Here is a 21,538-nt window from a genome sequence, read left to right as displayed (position 1 = left end):
TGTGTGTGTGTGGTGTTAAAAGGATCCTGGTAATAAAAGAGAGAAGGATGCTGTGTAATTATAGACATATAGAGGATTTTAGTTGTGCTTTTACGGGTTTAACATGAACGATCCAATGCATCACGTAGCACACGGACACATACGAACGCTGAAAATGGTACTAGCGTTTTGTTCTTCTCTTCTGAATGACGTGAATTAGCCTCAAAAAGCCCCATATTACGCCGTTTCCGCTCAAAAAGAAAACACTCCGTTCCGCCTTGTGATGTCATGCGGTGATACAGGAAGTGCTTCACTGTGTTTTTAAACTCCTTACACCTTCACGAGAATTATTTGGTTAATTTCAGCCGTGGAATTGTCAATCTTTACTGAGCTAAAGGTAAAAGGTAGATGTTAACTTGAAAACTATCGCTTCATGACATGACAAATAGATGGTTTGATATTAACAAACTATCACTTCACTTAAGTAAAACCAAATATATACTCTTTGGGAACAGACAAATTTCTAAACAAATTAAAATTCAAATTAATGATATAGAAATAGAAAGAGTCACCATCGATAGTAAAATAAGCTGGAAACTACATATAAATAATGTAAAAAAAAAAAAAAGAAAAAAAGAAAAACTATTGCTATAATATGTAAAATGAAAACTTTTTAAAACCAAAAAAAGGGTTTATATTATACTGTTCTCTTTTCCTTCCATACCTTAATTATTGTGTGGAAATATGGGGGAACAATTATAAATCCAATATGAATCCAGTATTTTTACTTCAAAAGAAAGCGATTAGGATTGTCAATCAGGCAGAATATCATGCACCCACTAACCCACTCTTTATTAAACTAAAAACATTAAAACTAAACGATCTGGCTGAGTTTAATACAGTAGTTGTTATGTATAAGGCTCATAACCACAGGCTTCCACACTGTGTCCAGGAGCTGTTCAGACCTACAGAGAGTCGCTATAATCTGAGGGGAACTGGGATCTTCCAAAAAACTATGGCAAGAACTACAAAAAAATATATGCATCTCAGTTACAGGGGTTAATTTATGGAATCGTTTGGATAATGAATTAAAAAGCTGCACTTCAATTAAAGTATTCAAAAAAATGTATAAATTAAAAATTCTAGAAAAATATAGAGCAATAGTATAACTGTTACTATGACAACTGAACTGAACATTAATGAACATAGTATAAACTTTGTCTAATACAAAATATAAATCATGTAATAAGAAAACAAAATAGTAATAATAATAATGATATGCTGATGATTAAAAATAACACCTATGATCATGATAATAAGGACTACTAATGATTATTATATATAAATATGAACCCAGAGGTAACCGTATGAATATAAAAACAAATGTATTTCTTCTGTATTGTATAATTATTTGAAATTGTTGTGAGCCAAAGCCTTTCAGTCACAATTGGACAGATTCTGTGTGTGTGACTGTGACATTATTTTGTTTGTTTTTCTGTGTGTGTCTGAATAAACTAACTAAATAGAGCAGTTTGAATTTTGGAGATGTAGCCAGACTCCTCCTGGTGAGACCTGCCTGGAAGGAGGCCACCGGGAGGAGGTCCCAAGGAAGACCTGGGAACGCCTTGGGGTCCCACCGGAGGAGCTGGAGGACGTGTCTGGGGTGAGGGAGGTCTGGGATCCCTGCGACCCAGCCCCGGATAAGCAGAAGAAAATGGATGGATGGATAGACAGACTAAAAGTAAAGAATTACTCAAACATATGTGAATGAAGTAAAACAACTACTCCAGGTATGTTTTTGAGGAAGTAACAACATTCTAACGTGGCTTGAATCTCACAAGAGTCAACTTTGTGTAATATAGGACGTTTACAGGCGAGTTATGTAACGTTGAGTGTCGTTCATGTCTGACCACGGGGATGTTATAGTTATGGAATGTTTCACAGTGTGGCATGAAACTAATTTAACTCTATGGAGACAAGCGACGCGATTCAATTTTGTGATCCCACCCTGTTGTATTCTCACATGTCACCACTAGATGCTCTCTACGTTACTGCTGTCTGACGTTAGCTTTGGTCTGACAGAAGAAGACCAGACAGCACAGGTCAAAGGAGGGAGGAAGGGCAGGTTTTACGTCTGCTGTCTACTGAAAGAAAAAAAAAAAGCTAATAAATTTGCAGATGGTAGCTTTAATGCCACACTGGGAAGCATCATTAACTATTTTACTTGAGCAAAATCCATTTAAATGAACAATACTTTAAATTCGGAGCGATTCTCAGCTTCTCTGCTCACCCCTTCCTGCAAAATGTGCACCTTACCTTACAGCGAGGTGTATTTAATGAGTTTGTCTCCTCGCGGGATTATGTCAAGTGTAAATTAAACATGAAACAGATCTTTTTCTTGGGTATCTTGTATATTTTCATCTGCGTAGCTGTAACTGAGAAGCTTTTGGTAGTAGGGCTCGTTTAAACATTAAGCACAAAGCAGTAATGGGTGTCTCAAGTCCTACCTGTCCACAGCCGGGACAGTCGTCTCCATTCTCACATGTCCTGCGCCGTGATTGGATACCTCCACCGCAGGGCACGTTACAGCGTTCCCATGGCGACCAGGCGGACCAGTAGACGTGGGGAGGGCAGGGCAGGTGCTCGTTACAGTATCTGAGAGAAACGCAAAACGTGAGTAGGAGGACTGAACACAGTAACTCAAGATAACGTAGACCTACAGAAACATTCCAGGGGTTAAAGGTTGAAGGTTAAAGAGGAGGTATGGGGTATTGTTCTGTAACACATTGCGTATTTAGATCACCTTTTATTGTTTTGAAAGCGTTAAACAGCATTTTAACATGTTTAATAAGCTACATTTGACATTTCTGACACGCTGATTCGCCCTTCCCTTTGCTCCCTGTGCTAAGTCACTCCCATTTCAGAGCGCTATCACACCTCAACCAGCGCTAATGAAACTATCGCACATCACACCAGGTTTGTGAAGTCGTAGTGTATTGTTTTTTGTTATGGTTTTGTATATTTATGGAAAACTGACATGGGTGATGTACACTTGTGGGCGGAGCTTTGCACAGAATCTTACAGCTAACGAACAGGACCTGGGAGAGATCGCTAGATTGTGTAAACATGCATGGATTTTTGAAGAGGGAACGGCGTTATAACATTGTAGAAAGCTTCAGAAAGTTGATTTTTTACCCGTTCTTTGACATTATCTGTTTATTACATTTGATGACACCACTTACAGTAAAAGAAAACAAAGAATCTAACCTAAAATACTATCGTCACAATATTCCTAACGCAAATTCAGAAATACATGTGCTAAAATCCCAACCCAGCTTGAACAGTTGTTTATTTGTTAGATTCCTGTCATAACATATCAACATAAAAACGCATTTTCATAATTAACACCCCAAACACCCAGTTATTTTCAATGCGTTCTCCCGTTTTTTAATCTAAAACTTTCCCAGATGGTAGACAGGTTGAGTGCATTTGTTGAAATATACTACCCACATCCAACTCCAGCGGCCCCGTCTCTGCGTTCTCTTAAGCTGTCAGGTGAAAATGGCATAAGAACTCTGTCTGACACTGTGTTAAAATAATCTGTGAAGGCCACTAAAGTCGTCAGCGCACTTTTGCCTCGTCACTGTCACAAAAATAACTCCACAAACTGTCTCCTAAGTTTACTTATAACAAAGATTCTATGGCGCTTCGCTGTAGACCCTTCAGCGCAGGCTCTGTTGAACATTTAAGTCCATTTTACTACATATTTTAATCGCCCTCAATATGTATTTCACAGTTCATTTGCAGTAAAAGCCACACGACGCATGCATCACTTCTAATTACACTGTTTTACAAGACAAGTTTACTGCTATGTCTACTATACTTAATAACTCACTCTCATTAACAATCAGAGCGAGGCTTATTACTGCCATATAATATATTTTATATCTGTTACACATGCCACTATAAAAGGGGTTTATTGCGCTCGAGGTTCGGCACGTGCTCGTCTTTAGGAGCTCCGACAGTTGGCCACAAACTTGACGCTTCTGTTGTGTTATTTTCTAAGTGTTTTCTTGCAGCGTTACAGTTTTTAAGATACAAAACATAGAAAGTGAAAGTGTGGGCTCTTTTCTCTCTTCGGTGCAGCTGAGTAGGCGAAGGCGTCTTTAGAATTATACCAATAATAGTTTGGATTTATATAGCACCTTTCACTTTTAACTGGAGACGGTTTAACAATGAGGAAATCTGTTTCAGTGTAGTGTTTTTTACATAATCTGCGCTATTGTTGTGTTTTTAATAAGGGCAATTTTCACACACTAGGAGACAACAGGACAACAACAACAACAAATGGATTAATGTCGTGTCAGTGTATTTTTTAAATGGAAATTATTCACATTTTTATATAGAGATTCTCCACCTTCAAGGCCCCCAGAGTACAGTTCATTTAAACAAAACATTTAAGGGCTTATATGATCAGCTGTTTATTTAATGAGTGAGAAAGAGGGAGAGAGAAACCGAGAGGAAGAGACAGAAACAAAGAGACACAGAGAGAGAGAGAGAGAAAGAGAGAAACAGAGAGTGAAACAGAGTGAGAGAAACAGAGAGAGAAAGAGAGAGAGACAGAGAGAGAGAAAGTGAGAGGGAGAAAGAGAGAGAGAAACAGAGAGAAACAGAAAGAGTGAGAGAGAGACAGAGAGAGAGAAACAGAAAGAGAGGGAGAGAGACAGAAAGAGTGAGAGAGAGACACAGAGAGAGAGAAGCAGAGAGAAACAGAGAGAGAGACAGAGAGAGGCAGAGAGACAGAGAAACAGAAAGAGACAGAGAAAGAGAGAGACAGAAACAAAGAGAGACACAGAGAGAGAGACACAGAGAGAGAAAGAGAGAGAGAAACAGTGGGAGAGAGACAGAGAGAGTGAGACAGAAACAAAGAGAGAGACACAGAGAGAAAGAGAGAGAGAAACAGAGCGAGAGAGACAGAAAGAGTGAGAGAGAGACAGAGAGGGAGAGAGACAGAGACAAAGAGAGAAACAGAAAGAGACAGAGAAAGAGAGAGACTGAGAGAGTGAGAGAGACAGAGAGAAACAGAGAGAGAAATAGAAAGAGACAGAGAGAGTGAGAGAGTGAAACAGAGAGAGAAATAGAGAGAGAAACAGGGGGAGAGAAACAGAGAGCATTGGAAGAGTGAAACACTGAGAGAAAGAGAAACAGACAGAGAGAGAGAGAGAGAGAGAAAGAGAGAAACAGAGAGAGAAAGAGAGAGAACTACTGGATTAATGCCATGTCAGTGTATTTCTTTCTAAAATGGTAATTATTCACATTTTTATATAGTGCTTTTCCACCTGCAGGCCCCCAGTGTCTGAGTCCAGTTCATTCACACACCAGTGGACACAGACACTGGGGGCGAGGTGGGTTAAGTGTCTAAGTGCACAAAGACACAACAACAGGATTCATCTCTGGGACCTGGAATCGCACCGCCAACCTGTGGGTCAATGGATCTCGCTCGACCAATGACGTTTATGTCGAGAGCGGGGTTCATATCAGTGGACAAACCGAGCTACTGCCGCTCCTCCTACATCTCCGTTAATAAATGCAGTAGTTTTCATTTTGTTTCCCTCAAACAAGTGTAAGATTTAACTTCATAGTTGGAACTAAAACTAACCCCGGTGGAAAATCTCCTGAAGGCACTTGAACACAATGAAATCAATACACACATGATTAAAAGCCTGAAAATTACATTTGTGCACACTTTTATCATTCCAGACAGGCTTTGGTCCATAATATCTAATCTCCCTTTTTCCCCAAACGCACAAGTCTCTAATTATCCACTGAAGGCTGAGTAAGCAGTGAAGACAGTGCAGCGTGCTAAGGGAAATATCAACAGAAGGTTCATAATGCAGGATTTAAGTACAGCCAGATTTAGACCCAAAGCAGCGCCTTTACACTCTGTTTATCTTTGAAAGCTGCTGCAGGACAATCAGGACTGAAGTTATGGCTGAAGAACAAGAGAACAGACTTAGGACCTCTGAGCTCTGGTGTTCACTTTGAATAAATGTGCTGACATAAGTAGTCCTCTTAAGCCTGGACATGTGTGGGAGTAGGGATCGGGCATACGTCCAAATAAGATATTATAAATAAACAATGTTAGAGGAGATACAAAATGTCATGCACGGTCTGCGGTGTTGAACAAAACCTTTAAGGGCTTATATGCTCATCTGTCTGTTTAATGTGTGAGCGTGTTACAAAGCTGTGTCTTTATCCAATGACATGCCTGGATTAGATTTGTTTATTTGTGTAATTCTGCATATTTAGTTGGGATTCTTCTCCAGAGGACAAAGCTCTTGACCACTTTAGCATTGACCTCGCCCACTTTTGCCTCTAAACGCTCCTCGCTCTCGACATAAACATTATTGATTCAGCTGAGAGTTTCCAGCTCCCTCTGATGAATGCTGTTGTTGTGTCCTCGGGCAAGACACTTCACCCAATTTCTTTGTCATGGCACGTCTGGTTAAGTGAGATTCCCGTTCGTTTCAATGGAGAATTTGAGAGAAGTTTCACCACCGATACGCGATATACAGTAGGTTTGTTTGTGTTAAAGGTTCATTGTTGATGTTCACGTTCTCTGGGACGATTTAAAACGACTGTCAAGATTGGCAGCTCTATACAAAATAAATCAGCCCAAATAACGATGGCGGCGCCCACGGCAACGTCCGGAATAAGGTGAATACAGCAGCAAATTGAGAGGGAAAAAATGAGAGAGGGAGAGAGAGAAACAGAGAGAGGGAGAGAAAGAGAAACAGAAAGAGAGGGACAGAGAAACAGAGAGCAAAACAGAGAGAAAGAGAGGGAGAAACAGAGAGAGGAAGAGAAACAGAGAAAGAGAGGGACAGAGAAACAGAGAGCAAAACAGAGTGAGAGAAACAAGGAGAGAGAGAAACAGAGAGAGAGAAAGAAACAGAGAGAAAGAGAGGGAGAAACAGAGAGAAAGCGAGGGAGAAATATATAGAGAGAAACAGAGAGTGAGAGAGTGAAACACAGAGAGTGGGAGAAAGGGAGAGAGAGAAAGAGAAACAGTGAGAGAGAGAAACAGAGTCAGAGAAAGACAGAGAGACACACAGAGAGAAACAGAATCAGAGAAAGAGAGACAGAGAGAAACAGAGAGAAAAGGAGAAACAGAAAGAGAAACAGAGAGAGCAAAACAGAAAGAAAGAGGGAAAGAAACAGAGAGAGAAACAAAGACAGAAACAGAGAGAAAGAGAGAGAGAAACAGAGAGAAGCAGAAAGAGAAACAGAGAAACAGAAAGAGGGAGAGAGAGAGAGGGAGGGAGAGAGATACTGTTCTTCTCTGTGGCCTCTGTGTCTCAGTGCAGTGTAACAAGACTGATCAGTGTTGTCATCCGTGGAGCTCCTCCATGTTTTTAAAGTCCATAAACCATCAGTTTATGTGTTCTGATCATGTCAGTGCTCAAATTACACAAATCACCTTCACAGCTGAGCATTTTGACACCAAGCTACTGTTATTTTCAGCTTCACATCATCCAACCTGCTTCACTTTTCAAAGTCCCAGCAGAGGCAGTTCTCGCACCTTCTACTGGTAAAATTAAGAGACAAATTTCATACCAATTAGGTACTGAGCTTTGAGTCATTTCCAAGATAAATTATCCTACAGAGACATTGAGGCTCTTATGCCCAAAGTAGTTTAAAATGCCGTAATAAATCATAATAACAAGCCATGTAACCATTTTCCTATTTTGAATTCAAGGTAGCACAGTGGATTCTACCTGTTTCGCACTTCACACAGCAGATTGATGGCTTACTTGATTTAAACATGTGCTGTGGCAATAAAAGTGCACACAACAGGTCTGAGGCTCCCAAATGGCCCCTATTAGCCACTGTCTTTCATGTAAAACCACACGGACAGGGTAATACTAGTGCTATTCAAGTGACCAGTGCAGATTTTTCCACTCACATGAAAAACACACTTCTTTATTCTTTCAGAGCAGAATCCTCTCCGCCCTCGCAGCTGGCCTCAAACTGGCCTAAGGTGTTTTAAACAGCTGAACAAAGCACATATTCAGAGCACTAAGATCAAACAAGGCAAAACCCAGGCTAAGAAGAAGGAACACAGGCGGGTGGGAAAATCAAAATGTGTCCTGTGATATTTCAGCTGTTTCAAGTTCAGACGATTTCTATCTGCTCTGGTTTGTGGCAAAATTAAAGCTGCAATATGGGACTTTTCCAGCGGATGCTATGTCATACGCTTTGACGGGGATGTTCCAAAGTATTAAGTGGCATTTAACTTGAGCAGGTGATGACGTAAGGCCAACTTACTGATCAGGATGAGAGAATACGACTCACAATCAGAGACAAATTACACATTTTAAATCAGTTTTCTAGCGATAAAAACACTTGTAATGTGAGGATAAATGTGTGATAGATTTAACAATAAACTATTCCACTATTCCAAAGCAAAGAATCTCTAAAAAAGCTGCCAGAGAAGATACATCGTGTGCATATTTTGACTATTTTGAATAACATTTAAATTCAGTGTTATGACTAAATACAGTAAGTAACAAGTACAGCATGTTCCTCATAAGTAGAATTTAAATCTCTCCCTATTTTTATACAGATTGATATCAGTCTGCTCCACACTCCCTTCGTTACATCTCCAGCCTGGTCAAACATGATCGTCCAATCAGATTTGTTTTTTTTTCAGTGACACGTCTGAAACAAAGGAGCTCATTGGTCATCTATGATTTGCAAATAAACTCAAATTTCTCTCAGAGTTTAGTGTTAGTTTAGAGTTTTTTCAATTCCGTGATATATATTTTTTTCCTTTATTATTTCCGATAAGGACGGTCCACGCCTGTCCCTGATTGGCTAATCCACCCGTCAATCACGCCCATTTGAACACAGGCAGATCCACCGGTGACCAGACTCACATCTTCGTAAAGTATTGACGAAGTGTCTATTCTTTATCTCAGGCAACTAAAATATATGAGTCAAAGTCAAGTTCAGAAATGCAATCTCAAATAGTATCATTGTCGGAGGTTTGCTTTCTCTGAGGGCTTCAATTTGTGAGAGAAATTGGGCAACAAGCAAAAGCAAAATGGTGAGGTAAGGAGAGGGAAAACGAGAAACGTCCAAAATATATTAAAAAGAAGATGTGATATGAGGTACAACACCGTTTGCTCTTTCCTGTTGGAGTAATAAATTGTTTTTCGTCCATTTTTGTTTCCCTATAGTTCATCTCACTTGTTTGTTGACTTTTTTTTCTTCAATCAATCTTTGTGCGACATTAACTTCACTTAAACCTATCAGAGAGTATATAAAACTTCATAATCTAAAGCTTGTGACAGAAAACTTTGCAGACCTGTGCGCACTAGATCTTGACCTTACCAAACCTTTTTTTTGTTTTTTGCGTTTCTCTTTGTGTCATGTTCAAAAAATAGATAATTTTCAAGGCTTGAGGGTTGCTTGGAGACCGCACATACATCTCTACAAAGTGATTATGCCTCACAAAACGACTTCTACTATGTCTGTGTGTGTGTATGAAACTTGATAATTATCTAAGCACAGGCATATTCTACTATTCTACTAACTTCTTAATTAACTGTCACAGAATCGGACACAGGTTGGATAAAAACAAAAATATATACAAAAATGCAGGTTATGTTTTCAACTTGTGCATCTGTTTTTGTCTTTTAGGAGATGATAATAAAATAGATCCAACCAGATTATAGGAGTATACTTTTACACTTACTACTACGTTTTTTACACTAATCACGGTCAGCTGATTTAAACTGTTTTTGGTGCCGTCTTCCTATCAGTGGAGGCAGGACGACCGCGCTATCTGCAGTCCGGCTTCTTCAGGACAGTATCCCAGGTGTGTGAGACTAAAAAGGCCCCCTTGTCCCGGTTTATAGTCCCATGGGCACATTTGTGTATTTCTCCCACCTGCCTCGAGTGGTAGGAAGACAGCGCCAAAAACCTGTTTAAATCAGCTGCTCTGCACAGGTCACAGCAGCATCATGTGACCACCGCTAGTGAAGAGTCGAAATGATATGAAAATAAACTAAATATTGAGCTGAAAAAAAATCTCCTAAAAGAAATAAAAATATATAAATACATAAAAATAATAAAATAATAAATAAAATAATAAAAAAATGAAATAATAAATGATAAAAATAATAACAAATTAAATAATAATAAAAATCAAATAAAAAAAAGGAAAGACCAGATTAACCATTTTCCATGTATTTATTTTATGTTGATTCAAAGAAAATAATTGAGATAATTAACCTAATCTATCGAAAACAGGTATCTGAGCATGTCCTAAATGTATATATTTGAACTATTTAGTGTGTTGACCATCAGTCTGTCACCCTTGTTTGACCCTCCACTTTAGCTGTGTTTTGATACGTGGCCCTTGATGAAAAAGGTTGGGACAGCTGTGATCTAAAATATAAATATGCCTACGTTCATTTAACTCAGTACAGTGTCACATGTTCTCCACATCGTCCAGCTCTAGCCCAGTGTGGAGATGTGTTTAGATGTTGGCTGTGGTTTGTACATGTGTGTATTACCGTTCTTCTCTGTTCTGGCCCACACACACTCTCCCTCCGTGCCGGGGGGCGGGGTTGCTGCACGAACGCTGCCGGACCTGAAAGCCGATACCACAGCTGGTGCTACAGGGAGACCACGACGTCCAGGGAGTCCACGCACCGTTTCTATGGAGATACGAAGACGTTATGAAGAGGGGCAGTTATGACGTCACAAAAAATAGACTCTAGACTAAAGCTGAGATAACCTCGGCTTTGAGGCATATGCAAGATAAACTAGACTACAGTAACATTAAGGCTCTTACGATTCTACCTACTTCCTTTTCACACAGCAGATGGATGGAGCCTTTAAGAGCAGCTTAAGTGGTTTAAACATGTGCTGCGGCCGCCAAAATGCACAGGACTGATGCACTCCAAAATGGCCCATATTAGCCATTTTCTTTCATGTAAAACCCTGCAGAGACAGAGTAATACTAATACAGAGTAATACTACTGCCTATTCATACCACAGCTGGTGCTACCACATGAGGAATTGTCAAATTGTAGTTCAATTGTATCCTAAATGTTATCTCACATTTATTTATTTATTTAAATTGGGAGCCACAAAAAAGAACTGAAATTCAAAGCATTAATATCTAGTTAAGATGGAATTATATTTGTCCTGACCCATCAAAAACTACAAATGGCACTTTAAAGTTTGGATACATTTGTGACAAAATATTCATGGGTCCATAGTTGTTGGGGGATCAAATCTGATACCATCATTTCAAAGACACACTTATGTGGAATAGTTATAGCCCCAGGCCTCCATATGTGTTGACCTCTGTGCTGATCTCTGTTTCTGTGTGCAAGATTTGAACCGACACAACTCTCCTGTGATTGGTGTATTGCTCACAAGCTGGTACCTGATTGGCTGCTGGGTACTATGTGCTGATTGGTGCAACATCCTAGAGCCTGGAAACTCCTGGGACTTCACCTGCAGCTGCCACACCTTAAAAGGACCTGCCCCTCCAGGCTGCTGGGTTCTGTCAGTGAACAGTGCTGATTTTGTTCTGTGCGGCTCTGATTGTTGAAACTTTAACTTTGTAAATTAGTTCTGACACTGGTTTTGTTTTTTGTTATTGTATTTTCTGTACTTTTGTTTTGTTAGCTGTATTACTTTAATTAAATCATACCTTGAACTATTCTGTTAAGAGCCTCTTTTTGTTAGTTTTTAATTTAACATTTCTTTTTAATAAATTGCAACTTTAGTTTAACAATTTTCCATCATTATTTGTTACTTCCCCTGTCCCTAGCTGAGCTGTGCTGTAACAGGAGTGAACTGAGGTGACAGTGGCTGAGTGGGCCCCAAGCCCAAGGGTTGAAGGATTGATTCCCCCTTGGACCATTTTGTATTGTTGTGTTCAATACACTTCACCCACCTTGCCCATAGAAGTGGTGCGTTAGCTTGTTCTTGCCAAGAAAGTCTCAAATTTTAACAACATATACCAATGTGTCATGAATTGTTAATAGTGTCAAAGCTGTAATTTAGCAAGAGCAGAAAAGGGGTGAAAAAACAGCCAATCAACACTTTATCCCAAAGTCGGAAACACTGAATTAAAAACATGTGGCGACAGAGTGTAGTTTTATTAACACAGGGCTCTGTAACGAGGGGGTGTGATGAAACAAAGACTGTCTCATCCAAAGTGACTCCTCTGAGCTCCACAGAGGAGTTTGACTGTGGGATTTCATCTGGTCGTGTGGTTACCTGGAGCAGTTGGCCACCTCCACACTGATGCCATGACACTGCTGGCCGCCACACTGGGGGGCGGGGCTATCGCAGGCTCTGGTCCGGCACAGACATGCCCCAGCACTCCCCCCTCCGTCACTGTGACTGCACATGGACCAACTGGACCAGGAGCCAAACCCTCCATCGACTGTCACGTTACGCACCTGAGAACAGCACAGACGTACACACATCAGAGACACATTTTTACGACAGAGTACACAGAACAGTGTAATGCATCTTTGACCAAAATCATTCAGTCGATACAAACATACAGAGACTACATTCGTGCTTGCCACTTGTAATTTCGACATGGTGACATAACAACAATGATACCAACACTGCAGTTCTTATTTGGAGCATGCACAACATTTTTAGTTTCAAGTCTAAGATAGAAAGGACATTTTGAACTTAATATGAGTCAGCGACAGTGACAGAATCTAAATTGTTGGAAAAGGTCAAAAGAATAGAGAGTCCCTGCCGCAAGTGGAGGAGATCAAGTATCTCGGGGTCTTAGTCCAATGAGATTTATCTGGTGTTCTGCAGATTTTTTTAATAGATTATTTTTTCAGACTTAAATAAATAAATAAATCTCAGGGTCTTGTTCACGAGTGAGGGAAGGATGGAGAGTGAGATTGACAGGCGGATCGGTGGAGCGTCTGCAGTGATGTGGTTGCTGTTGTGGCAAAGGAGGAGTTGAGTGAAAAGGTAAAGCTCTTGATTTACTGGTCAATCTATGCCTCTACTCTCACCTATGGGCTTTAGGTAATGAACGAAAGGACAAGATGGTGGATACACGCTGTCAAAATGAGAATGACCATATATATATTTTTTTAATATTAGCACTAGGGCTGCACGATATGGGGAAACGATGAGATTTATATACTTTTGGCACCGTAAGTTCAGTTGATTTAAAGCAAAAAATGCACATGCGTTAATTTACGAGTCAAACTGTGTCAAAATAAAAGCAAAGACAAAACCAAGTCAACTCTAATGTAGAAGTTAAAGGTCCCACATTACGCAAAATTGACTCTTGTGAGCTTTAAGTGATGTTATAATGATGTTATCTTCTCAAAAACATTCCTAGAGTTGTGTTTTGTTTCAGTCACACATGTCTGATTAACCCTGTGCTATTAGTCTGTCTACATCTCCAAAGCTCAAAATGCTCTGTTCCACCTTGTGATGTCATGTAGTGGTACTTTTCACGTTAACAGCGACTTCTTTCCCTTTAGTTGAGTAGAGATTGGCAATTCCAGGTGTGAAATGATCCAAATGATTCTAGTGATGGTGTATTTAGTTTAAAACACAGTGGAGCACTTCCTGTATCATCACATGACATCACAAGGTGGAACAGAGAGTTTTCCATTTGAGAGAATAACTCAGCCTAAATATGCAGGTTTTGTGTGTTAAACATATGTGAATGAAACAAAAGACAACTCCAGGTCTGTCTGTGATGAGGAAACATAACAGATCAGAAAATAGCGGAATATCGACCCTTTAATAACAAAAAATGAATGAAATCTGCCTTTTTTGTCCATTTTACTTGCCAAAAACACGTCTGTTAAATGAACTTTGTGCTGTTTCTGCGATATATTGTGCAGCCCTAGTATGACTTATCTGAACTCCCAAACACTGGTGAACATAAGCTGACTAAAACCCTAGTTTAAAAAGGTAACAAAAGTATAATTTTAACTTGGAATGAAGATATAAAAACAGACAGGTGTACCATGTTGTATTCCAAATCCCCACAGAGAGCCATGCAATATTTTGGAGGATAATGGATTTCCTGGAAAGCACTCACTACAACTTAGGTATTTGTGGTTTGGGAAACAAAGCCCATGTGGCAGCTTCCAAAATCAATTTCCCTCAACCAGATGCAAAAATAGCCACATTATGAGGCTTTCTGCACATCCCAAACTGTTCAGTCACCAGGACACAGCTTGGCGTAAACACAAGAAAGATGTATGAGGAAGGGCTATGGATACGATCTGACAGAAAAAGACTTTCCCAGAAAATGAATGCTGTGAATCGACGCATTCAACTCACAGAAATATGAGGAAATAAAAAGCAGTGCATAAATAGACGTCTGAAGCAAAACAGAATGCAGCGGGACAGTTTGGATATTACTCGAGAAGTCCAGGGCACCAGGGCTAAATACAAAAAGGCACGACAGATGATATGAGAACGCTCGCTGCTACTTTCCAAGAAGCCATTTGGAACAGCGAAAAAAACACTTTGAATGAAAAGACATCAGCTGTTTTGGAAGAAGACGAAATAACGCCTGTCCTTATTGGTAATTGAAAGCTGCTGCGAACCTCGATTGGGAATGCTTGGCAAAGGCGGCCAATTTTGGATAGATGAGTTGGCGCAGCAGCAAGAAAAAGCCAATATTACATCTGTTGCACCTATCACTTACAGATGGGGCAATAAGTGATATGGCAGCATCCAATCAGATAATACTCCCCGAGAGCATTAGCGTGTAATCACTTCACCCTCTTTTACTTTCTGCAGACATTTACGGGAACCAGCGGCACGGTCACTTGGTAGATATTTTATGCCAGATGCCCTTCCTGTCAAAACCAGACATGTCACATGTCACTGAGACTCGAGGTGTTATTTATGCAGGCGGGATGTTTGAAAAGCCCTGCATCATGTCAGAACCAATACGAAAAACAAATAGTTGCTTTATATTTGTACATCCTTCAACCTGACGCTGACCTGTGATGACAAACATTCTGACTCTGTCTAGTTTCTCAGAGGCCGACTGTAAAAGCATTTTAGCTGCACAGATTATTACTGAGAAACTCAGTTCCTCAATCAATGGAAAAACACTTGAAATGGTTGGATATGTGACAGACAGTTTGACAGGTGCTATGAGGATAAATGTCTTTATCAATTATATGGAAGCAGCAGTCAAAGCAAAGATATTTGATCTTCCACCTCCCGAGACACTTCCTCCAGCTAACCCAAAGGAACATAAAGACAATTGTGATGCAGAGTAGATTCAGGGTTGACCTGGCAGTCAACTTATGTTCTTGAATTATTTGAGTCGTTTTTGTAGCAACAACCTTCTCTTTGTACTGACATAAAGAGTACATTAGCGCTTGATTAAATGGAGGGTTGTAAAATCATTCATTAGAGTGTTGCTTAAAGCAGGCGTTATTTAAGTGTACTTAAGCTAATAGACACAAAGGATAAATGAATAAACATGTTGGGCATTAGCCATTTCACTGGGGAATCACTCCATACGCATACATTTACATGTGAACATATGGGCCTGACATGGGCATGCATACAGATTTGTACATCTTAATGGAAACAGCATGGGCTCACTCCCAGCCACAGCTCTGCTGACAGATGCCGTAGGACGCTTGGCCACTCCACTGCTAAATATTCCTCTGAAACTATAAAGTCACATGAAAAAAATGCAGAGGCACATGGTCCACCCATAGTGACTGGAAACTAATCTAGTCAAACTACCACACCTCGTGCTATCAATTTTAATGTCAAAATGGGAGAAAATGCTCCAAATCCCTGCTCAACTAAAGTGGTACTCTGTCACTAGTACAGCTATTATCTCTGCTAACTACAGCCACAGTCCTCAAAATGTTGCTTATGACAGGAAGCTGAAACCCATGAATAGCTGGAGGATTACCTAGAGTATTTTGGGCTGTGTGCCTAGAAGAAACTCACAGACACAAGGAGACACATGCAAACTCGGTACAGAAAGGCCTGGCCCAGCTCAGGAGTTCAATCTGGGGCCTTCCGGGTGTCAGGCAAACAAACAGAAAATTCTTCTTCAGTTTCAGATTTTGAAAAAAAAAATCTTAAATCTAACACATCGGCCAGAATGTGTAAGGCTGCATGTTAATAAAGGCAATTGCTGCTGATGATTGAGTATCAGCTTTCAGATCACTCCGTTCCTGTGTACAAACTGTTCTTTAAAGTCAACCAGCTCAATCCCCAGACACTCTTCTTTGGCAACACTATATTCGATCTCTGGTTTATAGCAGCAGTTGCTTGTAAATTGCAGAAGTAAGAGGAGAATACAGAACAGGACGTAGACCTTATCGAAGAACCAAGACGTACGTGGAGAGAAAAAGATTCCAAAGATATATAATAGCACTTTCTATTAGCTTTAAAAGTCAAGATACAGGCAGCAAACAAGTAAATGGACCACAATAAATTTATAGCAGATTAGAAGTATTGCAATAGCACTTACAGGGCACTTGGAAATGCTCTGCTCCCATTGGCTCATCCGGACACTCTCTTCCAGGGTGGTACACTTCTTCAGTAGCACATCCCAACCACAATAGGGGTCCCTGGCACCCACACACGCTCTGCAATAAGACGAGACAGAAGATTTAATGAGCTTTTATCATCCTGTCATGAGACGGACAGAAATGAATTAAACAAGGGATTACCACACCAAAACAGATGAGAGTTTGGATAGAGAAAAGTTAGCAGATAAGAAGGTGGAATGACTGATGAATGCGAGGAGGAAATGAAAGAGATAAGTTAGAGAAGTAGGGAAAATAGAATTGGTTCAAAAGGGAGGATTGTGATGAGGGAGAGAGAAGCCATTTTAGGACATGAGTAACTAGGCGAGAGTGTCCAACGAGATAATATCAAGAGGTGTGTAACCGCTACAGCTCGGTGTTTTACATGGTGCAGACAGATAGAGTCGGAGCAGGCTGTTCACCTAAATTAAAAAGGACATTCGTTATTTCAATGGCTGTGGCCGTTTTGGATGCTTGCAATTACTGATTTACTGTTTTTAATTCAGCCTTGGGTAAAGGTTAGGGAAACAGCTGGGAGAGAGCGGGAGGAGCGGCATAATTCTTGTCATTTTTCCAGATTGGATAAAAATATATATATTTATTTGTAAAAAGTATGACAACATTGAACTTATCTTTAAAGGTTCAATGTGTAACTTTTCTGGTGGAGGGTCTGACATCTGCTTGTCACTATGGATGTGTCATAGCGTTGCTTGAAATGTTCCGCAGAATGGGATTAAGAGACAAGCCGCTCGGTCAAGTTACGGGTCAGATGTGTGGAGAAGCAAGCTGGTGTAACGACGTATACTTTTCAATTTTTATTTATTTTTTCAGCAGTACAGCAGTAGCAGTAACTATGCAACTGAATAAATGTAAAATAGAAACATTTAATGGCATACTGTGGAATATTTCAGGCAAAGGAAATGATAAATCACATTTTTATATAGCTCTTTTACACCTTCAAGGCTCTCAAAGCGATTTACATCAAGGAACGACTCGAGAGTTCACACACAGGCACACTCATACACCAATGTACACACACACTAAGGGCAAGGTGGATTAAGTGTCTTGCCCAAGGACACAACAACAACAACAACAGCATTCATCTGTAGGAGCTGGAATCGCACCGACAACCTGTGAATCCAATCAGTAGATCTCAACGCTCTACCAGTGATTTATGTTTTTAAACGTTGAGAGCGGGATTCGAACCGCCAACCTTGAGATCTGTGGACAAACACTGCAACTCAGCTTCTGTCGCAACTCCGCAAAATTATTCAGCCAATCAGATGACACAGTACGCACCAGAAAAGTTACACAGTGGCCCTTTAAATAAGATTAGATGATGTTATAGTTGGTGCTTTTAATGTAAACAGCGACAGTGTGAAGTATTGGTAATAGTATCTATGCTAAAACACATATTTACTAGCAATAAACACAGCACTGTATTTGAAACACTCGCTCAGTTTTGTAGTGTTTCAAATAGAAGGAGTATTAAGGACAAACTGAGATTATTTCTTATTCTTGTCCATCCGACAATTCCCTGTAGCTATGTCGTCTCTCTCTGTATATAGAGTGTAACACAAACTCATATTGTTACTGTCTTAAGCAAATGCACGGCAGCGGCACTGACAGCTCAGCGACTCGTCTCCCAGATCCCGACTTCAACCTGGCCCGACGTGCCCCCAGCCAAACGTAAACAAAAGTTATGAGTATCATCCATAACAATGAGCTGACAGGGGCTACAGTGGTGCCAATACAAGGACGCAGGTCGCATGCATCAGGCCGGCGAGGAGTGCAGACACGAGGCGGCTGACGTAATGTCTGGAGGGGAGGGGTGGTAGGAGGAGGAGGAGGAGGAGGAGGAGAGGAGTTATGGGGAGCTTCTGTTGGGACAAGGTGACGTCCTGCATAATGAGAGGGGAAGACGATACCTGCTCTCAAGAGACTGTGGGCGCTTTAATCATTGTGCACGGTCTAGTAAGAAGAAACAAGATGCGTGCGGACAACTAGAGCTGCTGTGGCATGTTTTTTAATAGGAAACGTTGCTATTAAAGGTTTAACATGTAACTTTTCAGGTATATTGTTTTGTTTAGCGACAGTAGCTCGGTTTGTAGAGTGTTTATCTATTAATCTGAAGGTTGGCGGGTCAAATCCTGCTAAACATCATTGGTTGAGCAGTCAGATCCACCGACGCACAGTTTGACGGTGCGATTCCAGCTCATGCAAATCAATGTTGTTGTGTCCTTGGGCAAGACACTTCACATAATTAGTGTACGAATGTATGAGTGAACGGGTGAGTCGTTCCTTAGTGTAAAGAGCTTAAACAGTGCCTTGAAGATGGAAAAACGCTATATAAAAATGTGACCGTTTACCATTTAGCATCTCCTTGTCTCCTGTTCATGTTTTTACTTTGTCATAATGTTCCACAGTATGACATTAAACTCATATCTTGCATTTATTCAACTGCATGTGTTTTTATCGCTCAAAAATGCTTTGAAAAACGTGGTGGTGACATTATGCTGGTCTTTCTTTCTTTCTTCATTCTTTATTTGTCAGGGACGATGTGCAAATTCATTAATCTAACAAAAGAAAAGATGATTTGTACCAGATTTAGTCCTTGGGCAGGTGAACACACAATAAATATACACATTTAATTACAATTACACTACAAGACTATCAGTTTATAATTAACATTAGCAGTAAAATACAATAAAATGTCCCTATGTCCAGTAAAATATGTTTCCTACTGTCCAAACTTCTATAAAAAATCATTATGTGCAGGTTTTTACAGTGAGTCTCCATGGAGATAGAAAGTTAAAACTCTACTTTGGTTTTATGTCCTACTGTGGAACATTCTTTAATTAAACAAACAATTAAAAATCAAAGAAAAAGACGGCGGACTCTCCATCGGGGAAGTTGCACAGTTCGCATTTAAAGTACTATTTGAATGCATGAAAAGGAGCTGGAAATAAGTTTATATCAAATTTAAAAGTCCAATAAAATTCCTTAACTAAGCTCAGACCAAATTACACCAGGCAGCTGTCCCATAAAAGTAGCTAACTCCATATCCCTGGTTTATTTGATTCTGGTTTTCTTTGTTGTCAGTTTCATAAAAGAGGCTCATGTGAGGAGCTGAGTCTGCTCTGGGAAAGCCCTGAGTGAGATTTAAGGAAAGGACTAAGCCGAAAATTCCGAAATTTAAGGATGATGCGGCTATGATCCAGCTAGACGTTTACTCGTTTATTTTACTCAGTGTATTTTATTTACTCCAAGATAAAGATTAAGAAGACACTGGCATCAAAAACCCTCAGAATGACACACACATCAGGACCTTTATATATCTTTACTTTTACGTCACTAGATCTATCTTAAGAGAAATGTTATGGTCCATCCAAACAGAGATAGAAATCTGTATTTGTTACGGCTTAAAACTCACATTCCAGCTATTTATTCAACATTTGTATCGCAGATGGGACGAGTCAGATGCGCAGACTGTATAAAGAAGTGGACTAAGCGAGTGTGACGTCACCAACAGCGTTCAGCTATAGTCAAATGAAGGTCAACAAGGCTAAAAGTTATAGGGGTATTATTGGAGCCGACGTCCATGTTTGAAATTCCGGCCGCCAGTATCACAGCAACAAAAGAGCCAATTCGGAGCGAGGATGTTGAAGGTAAAGCCTATTCCTGCTCGCACAGCTGGTTTAGCAAAGCTGTCGATCAAACCCGTTGCTAGCAGGAGCGACCTCAGGGAAACGAGATGTCTGATTTGACTGTTATTAATGTTCATATCTTGATTTGAGATCCATATTTGGAATTCCGATCATGAGTATCATGGCAACCAAAGAGCCAATCAGGAGCGAAGCTGTTGAAGGAGCGGCTGCTTAGCAATGCTGTCAGTCAAACCTGGTGCTAATGAGTGACTTTGGGGAAAGAAGGCGCTTGATTTGTCTGTTATTAATGTTTATATCTTGATTTGTGGACAGAATAGCGAAATAAAAATACCGGGATCATTTAGTGTGAATAAATACGAACATTTTTAGATCAAAATTACGAGTCTGACAGCGACAGTTACGGAGAGAAGGGTTTTCAATAGAAAGTTAATTGGAACCAGAGTCATGCTCACTTCTTATTCGGAACGCAGCGGCTAGCAGGTTAGCTACACAAAACACAAAACCTCCACTTGAATGATCTAAACCCGAGAAAGGAACAAGAACAGAACAAGCCTGTAATTTCTCAAACGTGACGCTTCAAACACTGGCCTTCGGTAACTCCTCCTCTCTTTTACTTTGTTTTTCTTTCCACGGAGAGAACCAGAGCAGAGGATGATGAAGCCATAACAAGCGCGGCGTATTTCTTTGTGAACAGATGTAAGCCGCAGCCCTAACTCTTCCGATAAGGCCTTATTGTGGATGAGATAGCTACGGCAGGTGCGATTCCTATTCTCGTCTGCGCGTGATGGATGGCCACTCAATCTGGCGCTGAATCTTCACGCCTCCATCGCGCTCCGTCTTCTTCTGCCAATATTTATGTCTTTGACGGAAGCATATTCTCCAGCAGACAGAAGCGCGGTAAATCTCATATATAAACAGGGAATAGTGCGGCGGAGAACGGTGGGTCATTGGTAATAAGAGGCGAGGAGGACAGCCTGATTTATGGGTACAGGAGGCAAAGGGGTCTTCCATAATCCGGAGCGGTTCGAAGTGTAGTGGCTTAAATTTAGGAAGACAAAAATGAGGTGAATCAAAACCTGCTGCTGGGTCAATAAATAAGTCCAAGATCAATACTTTTTAGGAATTGGATTACTTCTTATTTAAAACAGTTTATTAAAGGGGCATAAGAATCATAGCGATATTTGGACTAGACTGGGGCTAAACCGTAGACTCTACAAAGAAGTGGACGAAGTGAGTGTGACGTCATCCATAACGTTCAGCTCCAGTCAAATGAAGCTCAACGAGGCT

The 21,538-nt window shown here is 40.3% G+C and overlaps 1 protein-coding gene across 1 annotated transcript in view; it reads right to left on the bottom strand.

The window, feature by feature from the left end:
- Nucleotides 1-21,538, bottom strand: part of sema5a (sema domain, seven thrombospondin repeats (type 1 and type 1-like), transmembrane domain (TM) and short cytoplasmic domain, (semaphorin) 5A) — a 234,231-nt gene that overhangs the window by 73,685 nt on the left and 139,008 nt on the right. The window contains exons 12-15 of the mRNA XM_033985975.2: nt 16,526-16,643; nt 12,286-12,470; nt 10,563-10,706; nt 2,487-2,634 (exon numbers count right to left, since the gene is read on the bottom strand). Of these exons, the coding sequence (XP_033841866.1) occupies nt 2,487-2,634; nt 10,563-10,706; nt 12,286-12,470; nt 16,526-16,643 (595 nt within the window). The remainder of the gene's footprint in view (nt 1-2,486; nt 2,635-10,562; nt 10,707-12,285; nt 12,471-16,525; nt 16,644-21,538) is intronic.

Source organism: Periophthalmus magnuspinnatus, chromosome 20, assembly GCF_009829125.3.
Source record: "Periophthalmus magnuspinnatus isolate fPerMag1 chromosome 20, fPerMag1.2.pri, whole genome shotgun sequence".
Classification (NCBI taxonomy): domain Eukaryota; kingdom Metazoa; phylum Chordata; class Actinopteri; order Gobiiformes; family Gobiidae; genus Periophthalmus; species Periophthalmus magnuspinnatus.
This window is presented reverse-complemented; position numbering and strand designations above follow the sequence as displayed.